General features: G+C 38.8%; 1 protein-coding gene across 2 annotated transcripts in view; it reads left to right on the forward strand.

The window, feature by feature from the left end:
* Nucleotides 1-20,175, forward strand: part of erbin (erbb2 interacting protein) — a 69,631-nt gene that overhangs the window by 46,055 nt on the left and 3,401 nt on the right. The window contains exons 11-25 of one of the 2 annotated variants that reach the window (XM_056736192.1): nt 3,854-3,983; nt 4,242-4,357; nt 4,488-4,557; nt 6,604-6,703; nt 7,975-8,096; nt 9,654-9,827; nt 9,973-10,134; nt 12,113-12,230; nt 12,553-12,736; nt 13,017-14,472; nt 14,992-15,090; nt 17,218-17,274; nt 19,032-19,205; nt 19,661-19,753; nt 20,041-20,115. In XM_056736192.1, coding sequence (XP_056592170.1) covers nt 3,854-3,983; nt 4,242-4,357; nt 4,488-4,557; nt 6,604-6,703; nt 7,975-8,096; nt 9,654-9,827; nt 9,973-10,134; nt 12,113-12,230; nt 12,553-12,736; nt 13,017-14,472; nt 14,992-15,090; nt 17,218-17,274; nt 19,032-19,205; nt 19,661-19,753; nt 20,041-20,115 — 3,130 coding nt within the window. The remainder of the gene's footprint in view (nt 1-3,853; nt 3,984-4,241; nt 4,358-4,487; nt 4,558-6,603; nt 6,704-7,974; nt 8,097-9,653; nt 9,828-9,972; nt 10,135-12,112; nt 12,231-12,552; nt 12,737-13,016; nt 14,473-14,991; nt 15,091-17,217; nt 17,275-19,031; nt 19,206-19,660; nt 19,754-20,040; nt 20,116-20,175) is intronic. The other variant, XM_056736193.1, reaches the window with a different exon arrangement.

The raw sequence follows: 20,175 nt of genomic DNA on the forward strand, positions 1-20,175 counted from the left end.
GAGACATTTTGCTAAATGCTCACACTTTTCCCATACAGATCAAACAAATGGCAACTTGTAGCAAGCTCCAAATACGTACCAGTAAAGTAGCCCAAGAACAACCTTCCTGTGCTTTATTTCAAGTCTTCCGGAGACATACTTGGGAGAAACAGACCAATTTAATTTATTAAGGCTAAATTACACTACAAAACTTTTGCCAAGATTTTAGTCTGGACTTGTTGCAGAAAGTCTGTGCCAGTCTGCAGATAAGATCAGTTAGTGCGTTTTTTATCTGAAACTTTTCAGATTCATATTAGCCCATTAGATGAAGTGAGCAGAACCATGAGCTTTGAAATGGGCCTGTGAGGAAGAAAAGTACTCGTCCATATGGGCTCACAGGGCGGGAAACAGACATTTGGTTAAATCAATCAACAACAAAAAAGACGCCAACCGTTGCACCTCGTTCTCGCCACCTCTTTTTTTTGAGCTTGTTTCAAAACATGCCAGTTATCCTTCATGTTAGATGAGATTTCCTACTCTGGGTTTAAGAAAATTTGCCAGGAGGGATTATGAATATGTGATTGCAAGGATTGGGTTTTAATCCCTGTCAGGCTTTTAAAGCACACTGATTAAACACTGTTAATCTTTCATTTCGGTCTCTGTTGTTTTGATACAGACCTTGTGAACTGCCACCATCTAACTATCATTAAGTGAAAGATAAGTCACAAGACACTCGTTTCTGGTCACTGTGCATTGTGGGATTGCGGAGCAGCAGGTGCTACACACATCCAGTTACAGAACATGCCATTAAATGAACACTTTAAGTCTTATTTTCATGTCTGATGGCCTCCATCTCATACTGTATTGACGTAGATGTCTGTGTCATTTTCTTTTGGTTTCTGACTTGATCAAATTGACTCTTAGACTGAATCTATCATCTTAAGATCTCTCATGATATGACTTGAAAGGATCCAACTGTCGTGGTCCACAAAGCTGTGTGTGTGTGTATCAAACTGTATTTATACACTCACCTAAAGGATTATTAGGAGCACCATACTAATACTGTGTTTGACCCCCTTTCGCCTTCAGAACTGCCTTATTCTACGTGGCATTGATTCAACAATGTGCTGAAACCATTCTTTAGAAATGTTGGCCCATATTGATAGGATAGTATCTTGCAGTTGATGGAGATTTGTGGGATGCATGAAGCTCCCGTTCCACCACATCCCAAAGATGCTCTATTGGGTTGAGATCTGGTGACTGTGGGGGTCATTTTAGTACAGTGAACTCATTGTCATGTTCAAGAAACCAATTTGAAATGATTCGAGCTTTGTGACATCAGAGGATGGGTACATGGTGGTCATAAAGGGATGGACATGGTCAGAAACAATGCTCAGGTAGGCCGTGGGATTTAAATGATGCCCAATTGGCACTAAGGGGCCTAAAGTGTGCCAAGAAAACATCCCCCACACCATTACACCACCACCATAATTACATTAATGAGAAATTGAACAAGGATTGTGTTCCTTACAATCCTTTAGGTGAGTGTATATTAAATATGCGTGGGTTTAATGTAAACCTTTTCGAGTTGATCTTAAAAGGTGATGCTAAAACCGGTTGCCTGCTTTAAATTATTTATATCTGTTCCTGCAGTCCACGCTTTGATGTCAGGCTGGTGGTCTGTTACATAAACCACATCCTGTCACTGACTCGCTGTTCAACCACATTACACTTGAGCACTTAATATGCGAGACACTTTTTACATTAGCTGTTATTTATTCTACTCTGATCATCAGAGAGACATTGAAAATAATACAAACCCATTACTCATAATTTATGACATGATTTGTTTCCAGCATCATCATAACACAGTACCGTGTAATGCGTTTAGAGTCTAACAATGATTGATGTCATTTGCTATCTCTGTCACCAGAGCTGGGAAGATAACTTTTGAAATGTATTTCACTACAGATTACAAAATACATGCTTAAAAAAGTAATTTGTGACGTATTAAATTAGATTACACAAATTTTGTAACTTAATCTAGTCACTTTAGAATACTTGTAAATACTAATAAAGTACATAAAACAAAGGGATCACCAAACGGAGGACTTGGTTTTCCTCTGCAAATGATTTTATACAACAGCAGTTTCACAGATTTTCCTTATTCCCACATTATAGTCTCCAATTTTGAAAGTATGACTCACAATTCTAAGAAAAGAAGTCCGAATTGTGAGTTAAAAAAAGTCGCAATTACCTTAAAAATGTATTAAACAAGACACTCGCAAACAAGTACCAGTGACTGTACTAATATCAGAATGTTGGCTTTCATTCATAAAATGATACTGTTTAAGAAATCTGTTGTTTCTTTTGAAGAATAAATGTGAAATAATTAGATTGTAAAAGTATATTTTGAAACATTAATGTTATGTTCGATTAATCATGATTAATTAGAGAAAAGATGTGTGATTTAATCACGCGGTTTGTCTTCTGGAGTAACTGTAAACTTCTATTGTGTGAAAAAGCTTATTCAGGACAGTACTAAATAAAATAAACATTACATTTCCATGAACTTAGATACCTTTTATTTTGTTAAAATTATTCAAATTTTCCATATTCTGCAAGGGTTATGAAACTTAAAGGCATGTAATTTAGGATGCTTTTGTAGATTGTCAGAATCATAGATTATTTATACAAATTGCCTGTTACAGTTTCTAATAATGTTTAAATTAAAAAATACCAATTAATCACTTTGCTTATCTAAAATACTTTTTAGATGTAACTGTAATTTGATTACCACCCATTTAAAAAACTGTAATGAAATACAGTTACTCATATATTTTTTTTTAAATACGTAGCTAAATTACATGTATTTTGTAACTCCCCAGCCCCACATTTGCACATCATTTTAGCTGCATTTCGCCATTCGGCAAAAGGGAATCTATTGGCTCTTGCTTTTTTATGGATGTGTACTTCACTACAGATGCGGATTCGCGTAATGGGAGGGGCTTCTGCCAGGCGGCGCCAGTCTCGTGTATATATATATATATATTGCTCAAATTGTGTAAAGATCGTTCTTGACAGATTGTCCGACCTCCTCACTTACTTTCTTCCATGCAAGATCCTTTTTATTTCTGTTACGATAACAGTAAGATGTGTCGTACAGTTCCAGGTATCCACATACAGCAACGATGATTATGTCCTCAATTGTTGTTTGGGAGCCTCCGCTCGCAACATCATAATCACCTCACTACTAAAGCAAGCTCATGATTAGTTAACGCGGGGCGAATTTTTGCTATTATTGATTTTATTATAGATTTTATTATTTCTTTTTTAGCGTCATTAGCGCGAATCGCGCCACAAGTAGGTCTATCGCGTCTTTGCATTGACTTAACATGTAAATCACTCACGCTTAACGTGCCATTCGCGTTTGGACTGAACACAACATAAGGATTAATCTCGGAAAATCTGTTCAGAATATGTTCACCTCCATATTTCATAGCAAATAAAATATAATGTAAACATTAGAAACCAGATGTTTCATGAATGTTTTTTGTCTTCCACCATAATTTATGCAGCACATCTGCGTAGTAGGCTTCTCATGAAGGAGCACCACAGACATTTTAAAAATGTTTAAAAAGTATCTCTGTTATTGGTAACAAATAGTTGTGATGAGATGACTGTGATGATGAAATCGCAAACAGAGGGAGTTGATTTGTTAGTTTGACCTTCCAATCGTACCGACACAGTATACACTTTCATTAAAAACGCTGTTAAACTGGATTTTAAATTCTTAGTAATATTAAACCTGGTTCAATGTTCTGATCTGAAAAATCAGTATTGGTAAATCATGTGTTACGCTTTCTCTCTCCAGTCTCACTGCTCTGGAAGAGCTCGACTGCAGCTTCAATGAGATCGAAGCCCTTCCAGACTCCGTCGGCAAGTGTGTCAATCTGCGAACGTTCGCTGCCGACCACAACCTGCTCACTCACATGCCTTCAGAGGTCAGTCAAACTTCACATTCGACCCTAACATATGTGATATGGTTTAGATTTCTGTATTGAGGCGTATTTTATGAATTCTGACATTGTCAATATGGTTCTTATCTGAGAACTGTATTGACATCCCCTGTCGCTAAACGTTTAAAGAGCGTTTCACCACCTCATCGATCCGGCATTCTGATCAAAGAACTTGTCGCGATTGATATAGGTCTCTGTCCCTCCTCTCTGTGGAGCTATGACGTGTGTTTGTGTGTCTGACAGATGGGCTGTTTGAAGAACGTCACAGTGCTCTTCCTGCACTCCAACAAGCTGGAGTTTCTGCCCGAGGAGATGGGCGACATGCTGAAGCTCAAGGTCATCAATCTCAGCGACAACAAGTACGTTCCCCCTGTGCCACACACACGTCCAAACCTCACATCACATCTTACACAGCAGCACATCCTTTAAAATAAAACCTGCAAGGAATTTGAGTTCATGGGACACTGACTAAAGTTTCTTCATTGACAGGTTGAGGAACCTTCCTTACAGTTTCACTAAGCTCAACCAGATGACTGCAATGTGGCTGTCTGAAAACCAGGTGGGTGGAGCTCAGATAAGTCGGATTGATTTGAGGCGGCTTTATGGAAATCTAGTATATGATGCTAAATTGAAATCTAATATCTAACCAATTAAAATGAAGAATGATGAAAGCTTAGGGATTAAATAAATGGAAGTGGTTGAAGGTCTAAAGCAAAGTGTTGTTATAATGTGACAGCCTTGACATTTGTGTAGCGTGTGATGCAGACTTGGGTTGTCATTACAAAAAATGACCTTTAAAATTTTGATATTTGCGTTCCAAGCACTTTAATTGATTTTAAAATACATTTACATACATCACAATAATCTCACACAGTCACTTACCAAAAATACACATCAAATGATTGTCCTTTAAAAGGATCTGTGCCATTTGTGGGGCAGTTTGATGTTCCATCGGTGCATTTCAAGGTGTGTGTGGGTGATCTGTAACTGGATGTCTGAATTACCTTCAAGTGGCTTTCAAGCCTTTGACTAACATTAGGGGGATATAACTCTCACCTGCCTTCCCACACGCTTAATCTTCCCTCCTCCGAGGTCTATCGCACATTGCTTCATTTTCAAGTCAACATAAAATCTAAATGCCAAATTGTATTTATAAGAAGTGTTTCTGGTTCATTTTTCACAATTCATCAGTGCACAATATTTTGATTGTAAAAACAATTTGTTGGAACATTTTTGGCAAATGTTACTTGTTGGGCATAAGACCACGTAATGCAATAAAGATTAAGGCAACAATAGAAAACAACAATAGATTTAAAAACGTTTTTAGAAACATTTTAGTATATGACGAGAGGCCCTGTTGAACTTCAAAATTAGATATTTTAAAGAATTAAGGAGAGCTAATAGTTCTGGGGCATCTTCCCCAAGTTCCAAACCTGTTTAAATGTCTTGGTTCTGTTGAACACAAAGAAATATCTTTGGAAAAATGTTAGCAACTGAGATTTTTGGGCCACCATTGACTACCATCGTAGGAAAAATTAAAATGGTAGTCAATGGTACCCCAGAAATCTCAGTTTCTATTATGTTTCCAAATATATTTCTTTCCGTTTAACAGAACAAAGACATTTAAACGGGTTTGGAACTTATTACAGAATTTTATTTGTTTATCCACAAGTATCCACTGCAAACTTAAATAACAGTAAGCAAGTGTAAAACAGATAGCATAAGCATTTAATGCAGACTTTGAGATATAACTCATTGTTGTATGCCAGAAGTGTGTTGATAGTAGAGATTGTGATCATTTCCAGATATTCTTGTTATAACCAAACCAGCAAAGGCAGGCAGCTGAACATGAGAACCGCCCTGCTATGAAATAATGAAACAGTTGCAGCGCGTCCCATCAGCGTGCCATATGGCATGAGACTTATGAGTTCCTGTGTGAATCAACCGTACTAAATACGCTGAGAAGTGCACACATGAAGCTCAGCTGGAACATCAGCGGCAGAATTGGATCGGTTGATGAAGATGGCGCTTAAATTCTCATTGAATGTGATGTGTAGTTTTATAAAGCTGCTTGTCATTAAAGATTGGATGTGTTCTTGAACTTTAAACCCAGTTCTGCATGTAGAGAATGAATCCACATGATCCTAACTTCCATTGTTAAGATATTGATGTAATGGGCTTTAAAAGATAATTCTTTTACAGTTTATTTTTGAAATACGGTCAATACAGTACAATACAGCCGTTTTTGCAGCCAACCAGTTAGGCCAGGGGTGTCCAATGTCGGTCCTGGAGGGCCACAGTCCTGCAGAGTTTAGCTCCAACTTGACTCAACACAACTGTTTTTAAGTTTCTAGTCTGCTTTGTGAGATCTTGATTAGCTGTTCAGGTGTGTTTGATTAGGGTTGAAGCTAAACTTTGCAGGACACAGGCCCTCCAGGACTGACTATGGACACCCCTGACTTAGGCAGTCTTAGAGGGACGCCCTACAAGCATCAACAGAGCATTTCTGTGACCACCTGTGATAAAAGCATTGTATGTCAGAATCTACAATTTTGAACTGAAAAACTGTTCTGATCAAAGATTCTTGTATGTTGTGTTGTTGCAGTCAAAGCCGCTGATTCCTCTACAGAAAGAGGAGGATCTAGAGACACGCAAGACTGTTCTCACCAACTACATGTTTCCTCAACAGAGCAGAACTGAAGAATGTGAGTATTCATCTATAACCTCTATTCACCTCAACTGGTTGTCTTGTGCAATTGTCTGTCATGCACATTTAAATCTACAGTCTCATAATTTACTTGTATTTATTAATAATTTACCTATGTACAAATGATTGTTATAAAGTGCCTTCATGTTATCTTTTTATGGGGGTTAACAGGTCAAAGCTTCAAAAAGTTTCTACATCCGTCAGTAATTAAAATGATTGCAGTGGGTTAATAATTGTCTCCTAGTCCTAAGCAAAATAATATATTTGCTAAATTATTTGTCGATTGATATTTTATATTTATGGCAAAATGCAACGTGATATGTTTAACATAATAAAACAGTATCAGTTCTGTTCTGGTCTTACATCATGACTCACAAACAGTTTTCGTCCAATCAGTTTCAAGGACTAGAAATAATTAGTGATTTTTGGGTCCGTTAAAAATTCTTAGAAATTCTCTTGGACATAAAAGATATTGACTTTTCCACTTGTTTTAAAATCAGTCGGTAAGATCAAGCTTCTCTTGCTATCTGCCGTCTGGATTGTTCATGTCACTGTTTGTTGTTTTCGTTCTGAGACTGCAGTGTTGCCGGGAATTGAACTGTAGAAATCACAAACGGGCGGCTCAATGGAATCCAGAGGGGGAAAGATTAATAAGTCTCAACCTGTTTCCTAGCAACTCTACTTTAAACTCTTCACGATGTGAACTCATTGGCTCTTAAGCTCTCTGGAGTCTGCTTCAAAATGTTAGTGTGATGGAGCTTGCGAAACGCAGCAGTTTGTGCTTCTACGTGACAAGATGATCTCATAAGCCCAAACGAATGCTTATATAGGCGGCCCACCGAGATTAAAACTTTCATACATGCAGTTTTTCTTGAATGGGCCAAAAGTTGATATTTATCTGGAACAGACGTTATCAGGATCTTTAAAACTTACATCTTAGAAAAGTATTGAGTAGTAAACATTTGTTTGAACCAAAGTCATATTGAGGAAATAGAATGTCGCCAAGACTCTAGTGTAGACACAACTATATATCAACCATTTAACAACCATTCAGAACACCCTGACCGCTGCATAGCAAAGCCCACAAAACACACGCCCCGGCAACCAACCACAGCATCATGGCAGTGAGATTTGCAAAGGGGAGCACCACACGCATTTTCTTCCCAAAATCTTTTTTGCAGGATCCCCTTCATGTGTCTCCTGTTATCCACAGATGGCGGTGTGTTATTTTGATTGTTTGTTCATGGTTTCTTGGCTTCTCGCTCACAGATGTGCCCAACTCTGACAGCGAGAGCTTTAACCCGTCCCTGTGGGAGGAGCAACGCAAGCAGCGGGCACAAGTGGCGTTTGAGTGTGACGAGGACAAAGACGAGAGAGAGACACCCACACGGGTCAGTTTCCACTGTCCGCTTCTTCCCAGGGTGCCTTTTCCATTTTTATTTCCTGTTGTGCTTATCTGTTTATCGCATGCTCTCTCCTGCTCTCTCTATCTCGCTCGCTCTTTCTGCAGTTTTACAATCACCCACAAACACACATACTGAATAAATATATATAGATTTGTTTAATATATTCGTTGTGCATGCAAATGTTTAGAAAGGTTAGAGTTGAATGTGGGCGGGGCCAAGCAGCATCAGAATGTCTAGTCATGTGTCCCTATCGCGAATGATAGGGTCAACTTTGAAACCCAGTCCCACAAAGCACCTTGTCGTGTAATTGAGCAGCCAAAACAAGGTTTTTTCATTTTTAGTTTAAAATGCTGTGGTGTAAATACTTCGAACTCTTTCCTAGCCATTTATGCCACTGATGAGTTTTCTTCTGGCTTTCCATGTTATGATGTAATGAGCGCTCTTACAAATGAGCAGCTTCTTCAGTTCTAAAAAAACGTTTTCATCTTTTTTGTTCAAACTGTGGATTTTGTCAATGTTTTGATTCAAGAATACCATTTCATAGATATCCCTTAGGCTAACATTCATTCTAAACGCAAGAAACCTCAAACTTGATTTCATAGGGACTGTAATTGGGCCTCAGAATTTATTTACACAAAATACTCCCTCATGTGCTACGTATAGCGTGCAATTCATACACAAACATTTATCGTCTCCAAAGTTGACCTTTTAACCAGTCTTCGCATCAGACAACACACCCATGTTTACTGACTGTCTAATGCATATTGCATATAAATGACAAGCGTTGTCTGAAATCTCCAGATCTCATCTCATGCACCGGTGGAAACAAATGCAAATAAAGTTGAATTTTAAAGTTTTCATGTTGACGCAGAACAAAGTTTTCAGTAAGAATGATACAAAATATCCATGAGCGGAACTTTACTTTACTGCTTTAGTGCTCGAAACTCAACAAGTTTTACTAAAGTCAGCAAGACGTGGCATGTCATTTCTTCCGGATTGAATGAAACATTGAAGGTGCGAGTTCCCTCAGGTGGGAATGGTGGTACTTCAGGAAGTCCGTTTTTTTCCATCAACAGTGGTATGATGTATGAAGTTTCACACTCACCTGGTTTGTCATCATGTCATAGCTTGAGCTTCAGCGTGTTTCAGTGGAAATCTCATTAAAGCTGCAGCCCTACCGTGACTCCTGTCAGAAAGTGAAACGGAAGCCCTCACTGTCTCGAGAGCCCTCGAGCGTTCAACGTTCGCCTCGTTCTTTTTCTCTCTCTGATATTACATACTCTGTATCCCGTTCCCTCCCGCTCGCTCTCTGTCTTGCACCCCTGATGACTCAATATGGCTGTCTGGCTAGAATGTTGTGCCAGGAACGCATGCAGGGTCCCAAGCTGTCTCTGTCTGATGGAGCGACACTATCGCCTCTTAGAGTGCCGGTGTGGCCGTCAATGGGCTTAAAACAACCGAACAATAGACTTTGCGGGTGTCCGAGAAAGCTTGTGACAACTTTTTTTTTGCATGGTTACTGAATGAAGTGTGTGTTTACAGGAGGGCAATCTAAAGCGCTACCCCACGCCGTACCCCGATGAGCTGAAGAACATGGTGAAAACAGCTCAGTCTGTGGCACACAGACTGAAAGAGGACGAGTCCGGTGACGAGGCAGGAAGAGAGGGCAGAGTCGGCGAGAGGAATCATATTGGCGTGCAGGATGTTGGAGTGAAGGTTGGTTTATGAACCCTACCAGGATTATTTGGGTTTGGGTCACAATTGAAAATTTGGTCAATGGTGTGTTGGTTTTGCGAAAAAGATCTATAATGGGAATCTAGGCACACTTGTTGGGCTAACAGAATGTTTTGTTTTACATCAGGTGATTGAAGGTCCATGCAGCAATGGGATGGAGCCCAAAGCAAATGTGAACTTTCTCCAAAACCATGAACCACGAGACACAATAGACTACACTGTTGAGAGGATTCCTCTCAAGACCTCAGATAAGATGACAGCTATGGTTAACCATGATGACACCCTCGAGGTAAGGGATCAAATGGGGTTAAATGTTATTAGCATTTTATGCTAATTAATTATATATATGATATATGGAAAAAAACACTACTTTTTAAATAATAAAATACTGTGTTGTCAAAGTTGATGAGCACTTTAAAAAAAATGTATTGGTTCGATATTGCAAAACCCAATTAAAAACTGATTAATGGCAAAAATTAAAAATGACAAAATATGGAGATACGAGGTTTCAGGAGGACAGAAACTATAATATTATCTATGTATTATATATAATATAATAAAAAATTCTATAAACTCTATAAACAGCCTTTTTTTTTTTAAGTTCCCAGCCTACGCCAGCATTTTCTAACATTTCCACCACACTTTAATGGCTTACAGTACATTTTCTGTAAAGAATATATAAACAAACAATATGTCCAATGAAAGAACAGAGTCTCTGCTTTTAAACGAAAGACACCGTATTCTTCTATCTTCATATGTTCGTTTTTATCACTCCTTAGATGTGGGTAGGTTTCTTCAAAAATGCATCAGTTATATTAAACAGCTGAGATAATTAACGTTTTTTGTCAAAGATTCCGCCCAGATTACACTCAGAACAATCATTAAAAACGGATAAGAAATAAACGTTCCAGGTTCTGGGATTCTGTTCTTTTTCCCAAAGGTGTGTAACAGCGCCACCTGCTGTACAACAGCACAAACACTGATTTCCATATTAACTCATCTTTGGAGGGGAACCGTTTTTTTTTTAACAAACTGCTCACTCAACCCCCTTTTTTTTGCCTGGCTTTAGTTTTACATTCACATGTTGTTTGAATAATTGCCACCTGGAGTCTCTTTTACCTTTTTGTTACATGGGAGACCGTATCAGTCAATCATCATGAAAGGAATAGTTCACCTATAAATAAAAATTCTGTCATCATTTTTTCACCCTTGAGTTGTTCCAAATTTGTATAAATGTCTTTGTTCTGATAAACATAGAGTAAGATATTTTGAAGAATGCTTATAACCAGACAGATTTTGCCTCCCACTGACTACAATATTGATATTATACAACTGTATTCAAAAATGCACTAGAACCGTTTGCTGTCCTACATTCTTCCAGATGTCGTCTTCTTTGTTGAACAGAACAAAAAAAATATAAAGTGATTTTTCCTACAATGGGAGTGAATCTGTTTGTTTATAAGCATTCTTCCAAATAATATTCTCTGAGTTCATCACAACCAAGAAGTTGTGAAGTTCCAGATTTGGAACAACTCGGAGGTGAATAAATGATGACAGAATTTTCGTTTTCAGTGTAGTATCCCTTTAAATCTCAGCCTGGAATGATCTAAGGGACATTATATAATGAATTTGGTTGAACTGTACTTAACTTAAGATTACCCTTATGCTTCACATCGTAGTTTTAGTTTAAACATTTTCTTCATGACATAGTTAACATGGGGACATGTTTTAGTAAATGTTAGCAAGAAATAAATACAAAACATGGTGTAAATATGTGTGCATATTGTGTGTGCAGGCGTTTTTATGTGGGTATGTCTGTCTTCTGTGTTTTCACCCTTCTCTTGTTTTTACAGGTACATGACTTTAGTTGTTTTGATTATAGTCAATATGTCTCATGTACAGCTGCTTTGTAACAATGGAAATTGTAAAAAGCGCTATATAGATAAAGTTGAGTAAAACAGGACACCGCATGCTTTGGGATCAGCCTTTTTTAGGGTCAGGGCTTTGAAATTGGATTCAATCAATTAAATTAGCTGCCGTCACATATCGTTCTCTTACTGTGAGTGGATGTGAAGGTCCTGTCAGAAAAGATTTGTTCATATTGTTCTGTGGGTGATTTAATGATGTCCAATCATGCGGTCTCATTCGGGTTATATCATTGGGTACGAATGAATATGAAAACGAGTTCAACTTATCACCCCAGACGTATGCGAATGATGTTATGAATTGAATTTGGGTGTCTCATAGTGATGTTTTTGTGTGGTCAGGACTCAGAGGAGCTGTCGTCCGAGGAGGATGAAATGAAGATTGCTGAGATGAGACCTCCACTCATCGAGATCTCCATTAACCAGCCCAAAGTAGTGGCCCTGATCAAGGACAAAAAGGGTAAGAGCTACTCCTTCACTTACCTTGATTGATATTACTATTAAATGGAGAGATTTTTTTTGTTTGTTTTGAAATTCCCCCTTCAAATGTATTTAACTCGTGTGCACAATATATGTGTGTCTTTTAAATCAAATATAGATTTTTGCTTTTATATATTTCAAGTAAAAATAAGGGCTTTTCTCGTAGATCAAAGCAATTTATCATTCCATGTGAAATTATTTTTTAAACACAATTTTCTGCAATGTTGCATACTTGAGAGATTCCTCACTCCTCTGTTTGATTCTACCAATATTAATGAAGTTTTTCTTATTTGGTGGTGAAGAGGATGGAAAGGATGCAGACTCATTGCTGGATGAGACGGTTGCCAACAGCAACCAGAACAACAGCAACTGTTCATCACCCTCACGCATGTCTGATTCGGTGTCATTAACCACAGACAGCAGTCAGGACAACTCCCTTTGCACTCCAGAGAGAGAATCCAAGATGCCCCTCGACCCCAAGAACAGGTACAAAAATACCTTTCTTGAGCTACGATATATGATTTGGAGCAATATTTGTGTATGAGTTTCATAGACACAATACAATATGTGTCAGAGCAGCTGTCAAAATAGTCTTTGACCTAAATATCAATAAAGTATGGAAAAATAGCTTAAGATTTTACCCAATATTTGTGTGTGATGTGATTGTAATAGCAATGCACTTGTAATCATTTGTAATCAAAATCATCCAATAATTTGTAGCGCTTGTTTTGTACTAGATTCTTGCATTGACTTGGTTTGTTTTCAGGCAAGAGGATGAGAACCTGAACCAGTTGAAGCAAACGACTCCTCTACTTCAGAACGGTAATGATTCAGAAATGTCCCTGCAGACCATACTGAAAAACCATCAGAGCTACGAAAGCAAATCAGACAAGATGGCCGACTACAACCTAGCCATGGAGGAGAGACTTGCCCTCATTGAGAAGGGTATTAACAATGGCATGAGGGACCAGTACAGCAAGTGGGATCAGATCAACATGAACGTGGCCAAATTCCCACCTGACAATATGGTGACGTACGAGGACCTGGAGAGGACCAAAGTTTCATCACCTAAAGTGTCAAGCAACAACAACGCCACGGTATCGCTGGAGAACCTTGAGAACGGGAATGGGCTTCCAAAAACCCAGTCTGGAGAACATTTTTATGGACGATCGGATCAAGTTCCTTTGAGATATGAGACTACTAGGACCGTCTCGACAGGCGTGACTGCCTTAAGTGATATGAGTCTTTCTCGTAGTACAGAGGAGCTGTCACCAGAGAAGAAATGTCCACCTGCCCCCGTTGTGAAATCTCAAAGCATCGCCAACATGGATGCTGGTGGAATGAAGCTGTACTCCATCGAGGGTGATAGCCCTCCGTACGAGGTGGCGTGTGCTGCCAGAACATCTTTGTCTGGTGCTCAAGGCCAGAGTATCGTTCGTTCAAAATCCGCCTCTTTGCTCAACGACCAGCAATTGCAGATCTACCCTGGTTCTTCAGCGTCCTCCTCTGACCTCCTGTCCAGCTCAAAACCTCCAGCTAGCACCGCCCGTTATCCTGCTGGCCCCCCGCCGCAGTACAATGTCCAGTATGCCTGTAGCGGCACGCCCAAAGACAATCTATGGGGCCAGCGCAGCCCTGTTACTCCCGAGCAACCCTACCTGCCGCCGCAGCACTCACTGGCCAACACCAACTACTCCAACCGTAACAACGCCCCTCCCTATCCCCAGCCCCAACAACGTGGCCCACCTAAGACCCCAGACATTTGGGCGAAAGAAAGGATGCTGCCATCTAGTGGCCAGCGTGGCACCTTACAGAGACAAGGTAGCGGTTCGTCTGGCGCCCCCATGTGCATGCCAGATGCGCGACGGATGCCAGGAATGGAGGTTGAGTACATGACCTACAGGGACATTCACACGGCCGGCCGTGGACCCCTTCAGATGAGCCAGGCTCTTCATAGACCCCTGTCAGCTCGCACGTATAGCATGGACGGACCCAGTGCTCCCCGCCCTCAAAGCGCCAGGCCTCCACCTCACGAGCTTCCAGAGAGGACCATGTCTGTCAGCGACTTTAACTACCAGCTCAGCAGCCCCAGCAAGAGGCCCAGTATGAGGGTGAAGTCCGAGCACTCACTGCTGGACGGTCCGGCTGGGGGAGGCGGAAGGGTTCCTGCAGATTGGAGAGACCAGGTCATGAGGCACATTGAAGCCAAGAAAATGGAGAAGGTATGATTGTTTATACATTAATGGGATTTCCCGTGATTGTCTTTTGCATTTCACCATTGGTGCTACAGAACACTCTCTTCAGGAAAGGTACACTGTAATGAAAACTGTGCTCCCACAGGATCCATCCTGGGGCCCCCCCAGTTTGAGAAACACTGTCCTAAACTCAAGACTTAAAGAAAATTTTAAATGATGCTTAAGCAATAATCTGAAATTAGTTTTTCTAATATGTACACCTATATTTTATTTGATTTTCCTCATCAGAAATGTTTTGTTTCTTTTGTTTTTATTTAGACAGCTTTAATTACCCTTCTATACTCAAACCTTTACTCACCATTAACTACACATGTGTTTTTTCATATCTCTCGTTACACTGTTGTTCTGCATGTTTGTGTTTGGATATTAATACATAAGATAGCTTTCACTAACCCTTGTTTTCACCTGTATTCGTCTGCAATGCATGCTCACAGATGTTGTCATTGAATGCATGTGTTTGTTTGTGCATGTCTCATCTATGTTCAGAGAGGTCTGTCTCGGTCTTTGGCCACTCTCAATGGCAGTCAGATATCTCTGGCCTTTAGCGTTGTAGATGGACGGCAGTATGGAGCTCATGGGCCCAGCGTGAGTACAGCTCCACTGAGACCTCACCTTTTACTTCCAGAGGCTTAGTGGAGTCTCTCTCAGTTCTCAAAGGCTTGTTCTCTGTGTTTGTTGTTTACCATGTGTGTTTCATGTAAAGGGACAAGTAAAGGGACTTAGACCTGATGTCTAAATGTTCAATGCTAATGAATAAAAACATCTAATGATATTATGTAAGTTATAAAATAATATTAAATATAACAAGTAAATGCTATTAAAATGTAACATTTTGAATGAGCTAGTGAACACATTATTTATAAGTAAAATATATCTATGAATATTTTATAAATTAAATTGAAATATAATATAGATATCGCTCAATTAAACAAAACCTGTCTCTAGGTTATTGTTAGATTTAATAAATTGTAATGTTTCAAGTAGGCATCCAATGTTCCCTAAATAGCAAGCATGATGAAGAACATACCTTTTGGATCTTAAGTCTCAGTTTCCAATCAACACATATACTGACGAAATGCATATTTAAAGTTTAGCGATTGTTCTCCCAAAACTGAAAGTTTTATTTTTTTCCCACCCATTCAAAATATGTATGACTTTCTATTGCAGAACACAAAATACATGTTTAAGAAAGTTGGCAAAGAGACATCAACGACCCCATTGACTTTATTGTATGAACAAAACAGAAGAAAGAGTCATAAACAGGTTTTTAAACGTTTGGGTGAATAAATGATTCATTTTGGGTGAACTACTCCTTTAAATGCATTATAAGTCGACTACTTTTTTTTATATTATAAATTTGAATCATATTATATGTAACTTTATGATTACTTTTTTTCTAATAAAAATGTTCCAAAAAAATGGTTATCACACCATAGGACACATGGGTCCCAAACACTAACCCTTGCACACTAATGGCAAGAAACCCACCTGTCTTTATCAGTGCTTGTGGTCACAAATAATAAGAGTTGATTGATGCTTGTAGCTGTAGGTCTGTCATTCACAGCTAAACAGTGGACCACAATTAGTGTTGCATCAATGTACATTATGACTGTTTACTACTTATCGGAGGATGTTCATATAGAGTTCGATTGGTAGAAGTGAGCAAGAGGACAAGGGGCTCCTGTTTATAATACGTCCTGAGAAGTCCACACGCGTGAGAAATATCTTGATCATGAGTGGCATTCGGCCTTCTTTCAGACATAATCCATGCTGTAAAATGTGTGTTGTTCTCATTGTAGAAAGCTCAACCTATTTTATTAAATTTGTCATTTCCTTGATTATTAGAAAAGCTGTCATCTAGTGAAGTTTGACGTCAGATGTATTTTGCTGGGTTCACACCAAATGAGAATGAAGTGATTTGCACCAGTAAACTACATACAAAGTCAACGCAAAAACGAATGACACCGAATCTGGTGTTGCGTTTGCCGTAAATGTGCGTCAATTGCGTTTTTCGCACAAGTTGAAAATGTTTAATTTGAGAGAGACATTTGCGTGAATAACTCATTTACATCTACCGCTTGAAGACACTCAATGGCGTGATGTTTTTTGTGTCACTCACTCACAAAAAATTGACTTTTCCCGGCATTAAGAAAGATGGGGAATGCGATTAGGGCTGGGCGATATATATCGCGATTCAGGCTAATTATACATGTCTATATCGATTCTGAAATCGATTCGATGTTTTATGCACAGCTCTTCCGTGAACTACGGCTGTTTGATAAGTATGAAGTAATGCTTGTCTGCTCGATCTAAAATCACTACCAGATCGAGTCGTTTATTGCGTGTGTTTGAAAAATCAACACTCGTCATTACTATAAATCCTCTTTATCATGAAAATACCTGAAAAGGTTTGAAGAACAGCAATAGAATATGACCACAGGCATTTCCTAGAACTTATTGTTCTTCTTCGGTTTCCCATATTCGGAGTTTCTGCGCAAGAGCGACCTCTGGCTTTCTGATGTGGCGCCATTTAACCGCAAGTCATTGAGAAACTGAGAGCATAAGAATCGTACAATATATCGCCCAGGCCTAAATGTGATTGTGTTTGGTGTGAGCACAGCATTACTTATAAACGTTTAGTAATTATCATGAAAGACAACTTTATTCCGTTGCAAAGATTGTCGAATAATATGTTGTGTTGTTTCCCTGCAGGATGATGTTTTTAGTCCTCATGGACAACAGGGCTATCATATCGACACTCTCAGAAAAGTAAGTGCAATAATATTTTCAGCTAGTAAATAAAAATAGCGTATGAATGAAAGAAAAAGCTGCGGATTTGACATGGTGTGGTTTTACATGAATAACAATAAATATACTGTTTACATCTTGGAGTATTGTAGATACGCAATGTGATGATCTACTCCTGTGTTTACTCCGCTGGGACACTTTTGTGATTTGTGAAAGATCACAAAGAGTTTGTTTGCAAATGCCACATGGTCTGCTATTTTGCATAATATTTCAAATAGGTATATATATTTTAAAGTATGAATAGTTCATCCCCCCTAAAAATTAGCAATTGTTTACACAAATGAGGACCGAATCTTAAATTGTAATGCAGCTGAATGCCTGTATGACATTGGTGGATATTTTTATGTTTTAGAGTGTCATTTTCTGATCTACTGTATATTACGTGTTTGCTATATTCAGTGTTGATTTGGTAATGAAGTAGACGGAGGCCCAGCGGGGAAGTCGGACTCCAGCAATGAGTCATTAACTCTAATGAACAAGTGCTGCTTATGTCATCTAATGATACAGAAGATTTCTAACATGGGGGGGTTACAAACTGGGGTAGGGGACCCCCAGGGGGCCTTCAGAAGGTTGCAAAGGGTCCCCAGACAATTTCAGGGAGAACTCAAAAATCTCACTTTTGTCCCTTTTCATACATTTCATGTAAACATTTCTACAGTACAAATACATTTGAATTTAAAATGTCTCTTGGGGGTTATATACATCCAGCAAGTGTAGCCAGCTATTTAGGTTCGGAAGCAATATGTTGTCTTTATAATATTACATTTGCAAGTTAAGTAGCAAAGTTTCAATGTTTCTTTGCACATAAAAGTTAAAGATGGAAATTTATTTTAGAAAGGGGGTCCGTTATAAACGCTTCATCTTATTTGGGAGTCCCTGGCATCATACAGTTCGAAAACTGTATAGAAATAAACCCAAAAGATGGGTGAATTGAGAATTGATTAAAAATTGATTGTTTAATTGCACTTGCAGAATGCAAAATTGATCATATTTTTAAATATCGCGAATATATAATTGATGACTTTACTGGCTTTTTTTCAGTTTACAGTTAGCTTTGAAGTACCATCACCAAAACATGTTTTCTATCATTTGGCTCTTGGACTTTGTGTCCGTAAAAAAGAAGATAAAGCACTTTTTAGTGCAAGCATTTTCCTTTTGACTTTTAAGAGAGGCACTCAACTTAAAAATGACTAAAGACAACCAAGTATCTTATTACTTTGACAGGATGCTTCATTGGTCAATAGGATTTTCATTATTTTGTCTAAAATCGTTTCCTGGGAACTTTATGCCCCCTGGTGTCCGTAAAATGCATGTCAGTAGACATTAAGTTGCAGTTTAACAAATCTTCCATTGGCTTTTATTAAAAAGCCCAGTTAATGTATCTCTCCCTCAAATTCAGATGCAGATAGAAAAGCTTCCGCTGGTGGTTAGTGAATATAGCTGACTGAATTTTCACAGTTTTTCGTTTCGCATTTAAAGAAATGTGACTCTAAAATGAAAGCCATCTCTCCACACAGAGTTCAGGAATCTACAGCCATCTTTAAACGGGCTGTGTCTGACTCAGCAGGTTTTATGAAACGATTAGTTTAGCCTTGAGGAAATGACATCTGATCCTTTTGTTGAACTTGAAATTGGTTATTTATTGACGGATATGACACTTGGTATGATGTTTTTCAGTCTGTATGTCGCTCCTGATGGTTTTCCTGCTTCTTAATCAGGTGCCTTTGATGAATGGACAAATGTGTCCTCCGGTGAGATCTCCCATGAGCTGCGGTCAGTCACCAATGGCTCGTCACCCCTCCAGAGAGCAGCTCATAGACTATCTGATGCTTAAAGTATCCCAGCAGCCCTCTGGCCCTACACGGGTGTCCCATGACATGCTGCAGCAAGAGGTAGACACAAACATTTAATAGCTTGCCTTTGACATTTTGTTGATAAATGTTACTGAAATCCACGTCAAAAGGTGTTATTTGTCAAAAAAGAAGCCAGTTCAGTTTTATTTATATGGTGCTTATCATAATTTGTATCATTGCAAAGCAGCTTTACATTGTTTTGAATTAAAAGGAACTAATAACATTAGTAATAATAGATAAGATAAAAGATAATAAAATACATTAATACCTTCATAACCACTACATTTCATTGTTATGCAATAATAAGGAAACTCAAGATCTTGTTTGAGAAATAAACCTCCAATATTAATAAATACTTGCAGAAATGTGTCATATGTGGTTCATTTGGTCTATATTATATCCCCTGTCATTTTCCTAAAAGTAGAAAAGGGCTTATGTGATGACTCTTCAGTGTCGTGAGTAGTGTGTTGAAAGCGTCTGTTATGTGTCTTCAGCTCCACGTGACGATCGAGAAGAACCCCGAGTTGGGTTTCAGCATATCAGGTGGAGTCGGTGGCCGTGGAAATCCCTTCCGCCCAGACGACTACGTATGCACTTCTTCATTTCTATTTCAAACCCACGACTTCAGCTTTTTTACTTGAGAAACTGTGTTTGTGTGACCGCTTTAAGGGAAGTGACCAAAAAAGTCATATTAATAATTGAGGTTCGCTCAAAAAAAATCATCCCTGTCAAATTTCCATCATGTCACGCACGATAGCAAATGAGGTCTGATAGCTAGTTTCACAATAAATACGATGCTACATGATCCTTTATTACAGGAAAGAAAATGTATCACATGACACAATCTAACCTGAACAGCCCTTTTTTTCCGTAGGGTATATTTGTGACGAGAGTTCAGTCAGATGGACCCGCTTCAAAGCTCCTTCAACCTGGAGATAAAATCCTTCAGGTAATTTCTTCACCTTTTTCCATATTAATCACTTTGGTTGCTTGAATGAGGGAATAACTT

The sequence above is a fragment of the Triplophysa dalaica genome, chromosome 22 (genome assembly GCF_015846415.1).
Source record: "Triplophysa dalaica isolate WHDGS20190420 chromosome 22, ASM1584641v1, whole genome shotgun sequence".
Taxonomy (NCBI): domain Eukaryota; kingdom Metazoa; phylum Chordata; class Actinopteri; order Cypriniformes; family Nemacheilidae; genus Triplophysa; species Triplophysa dalaica.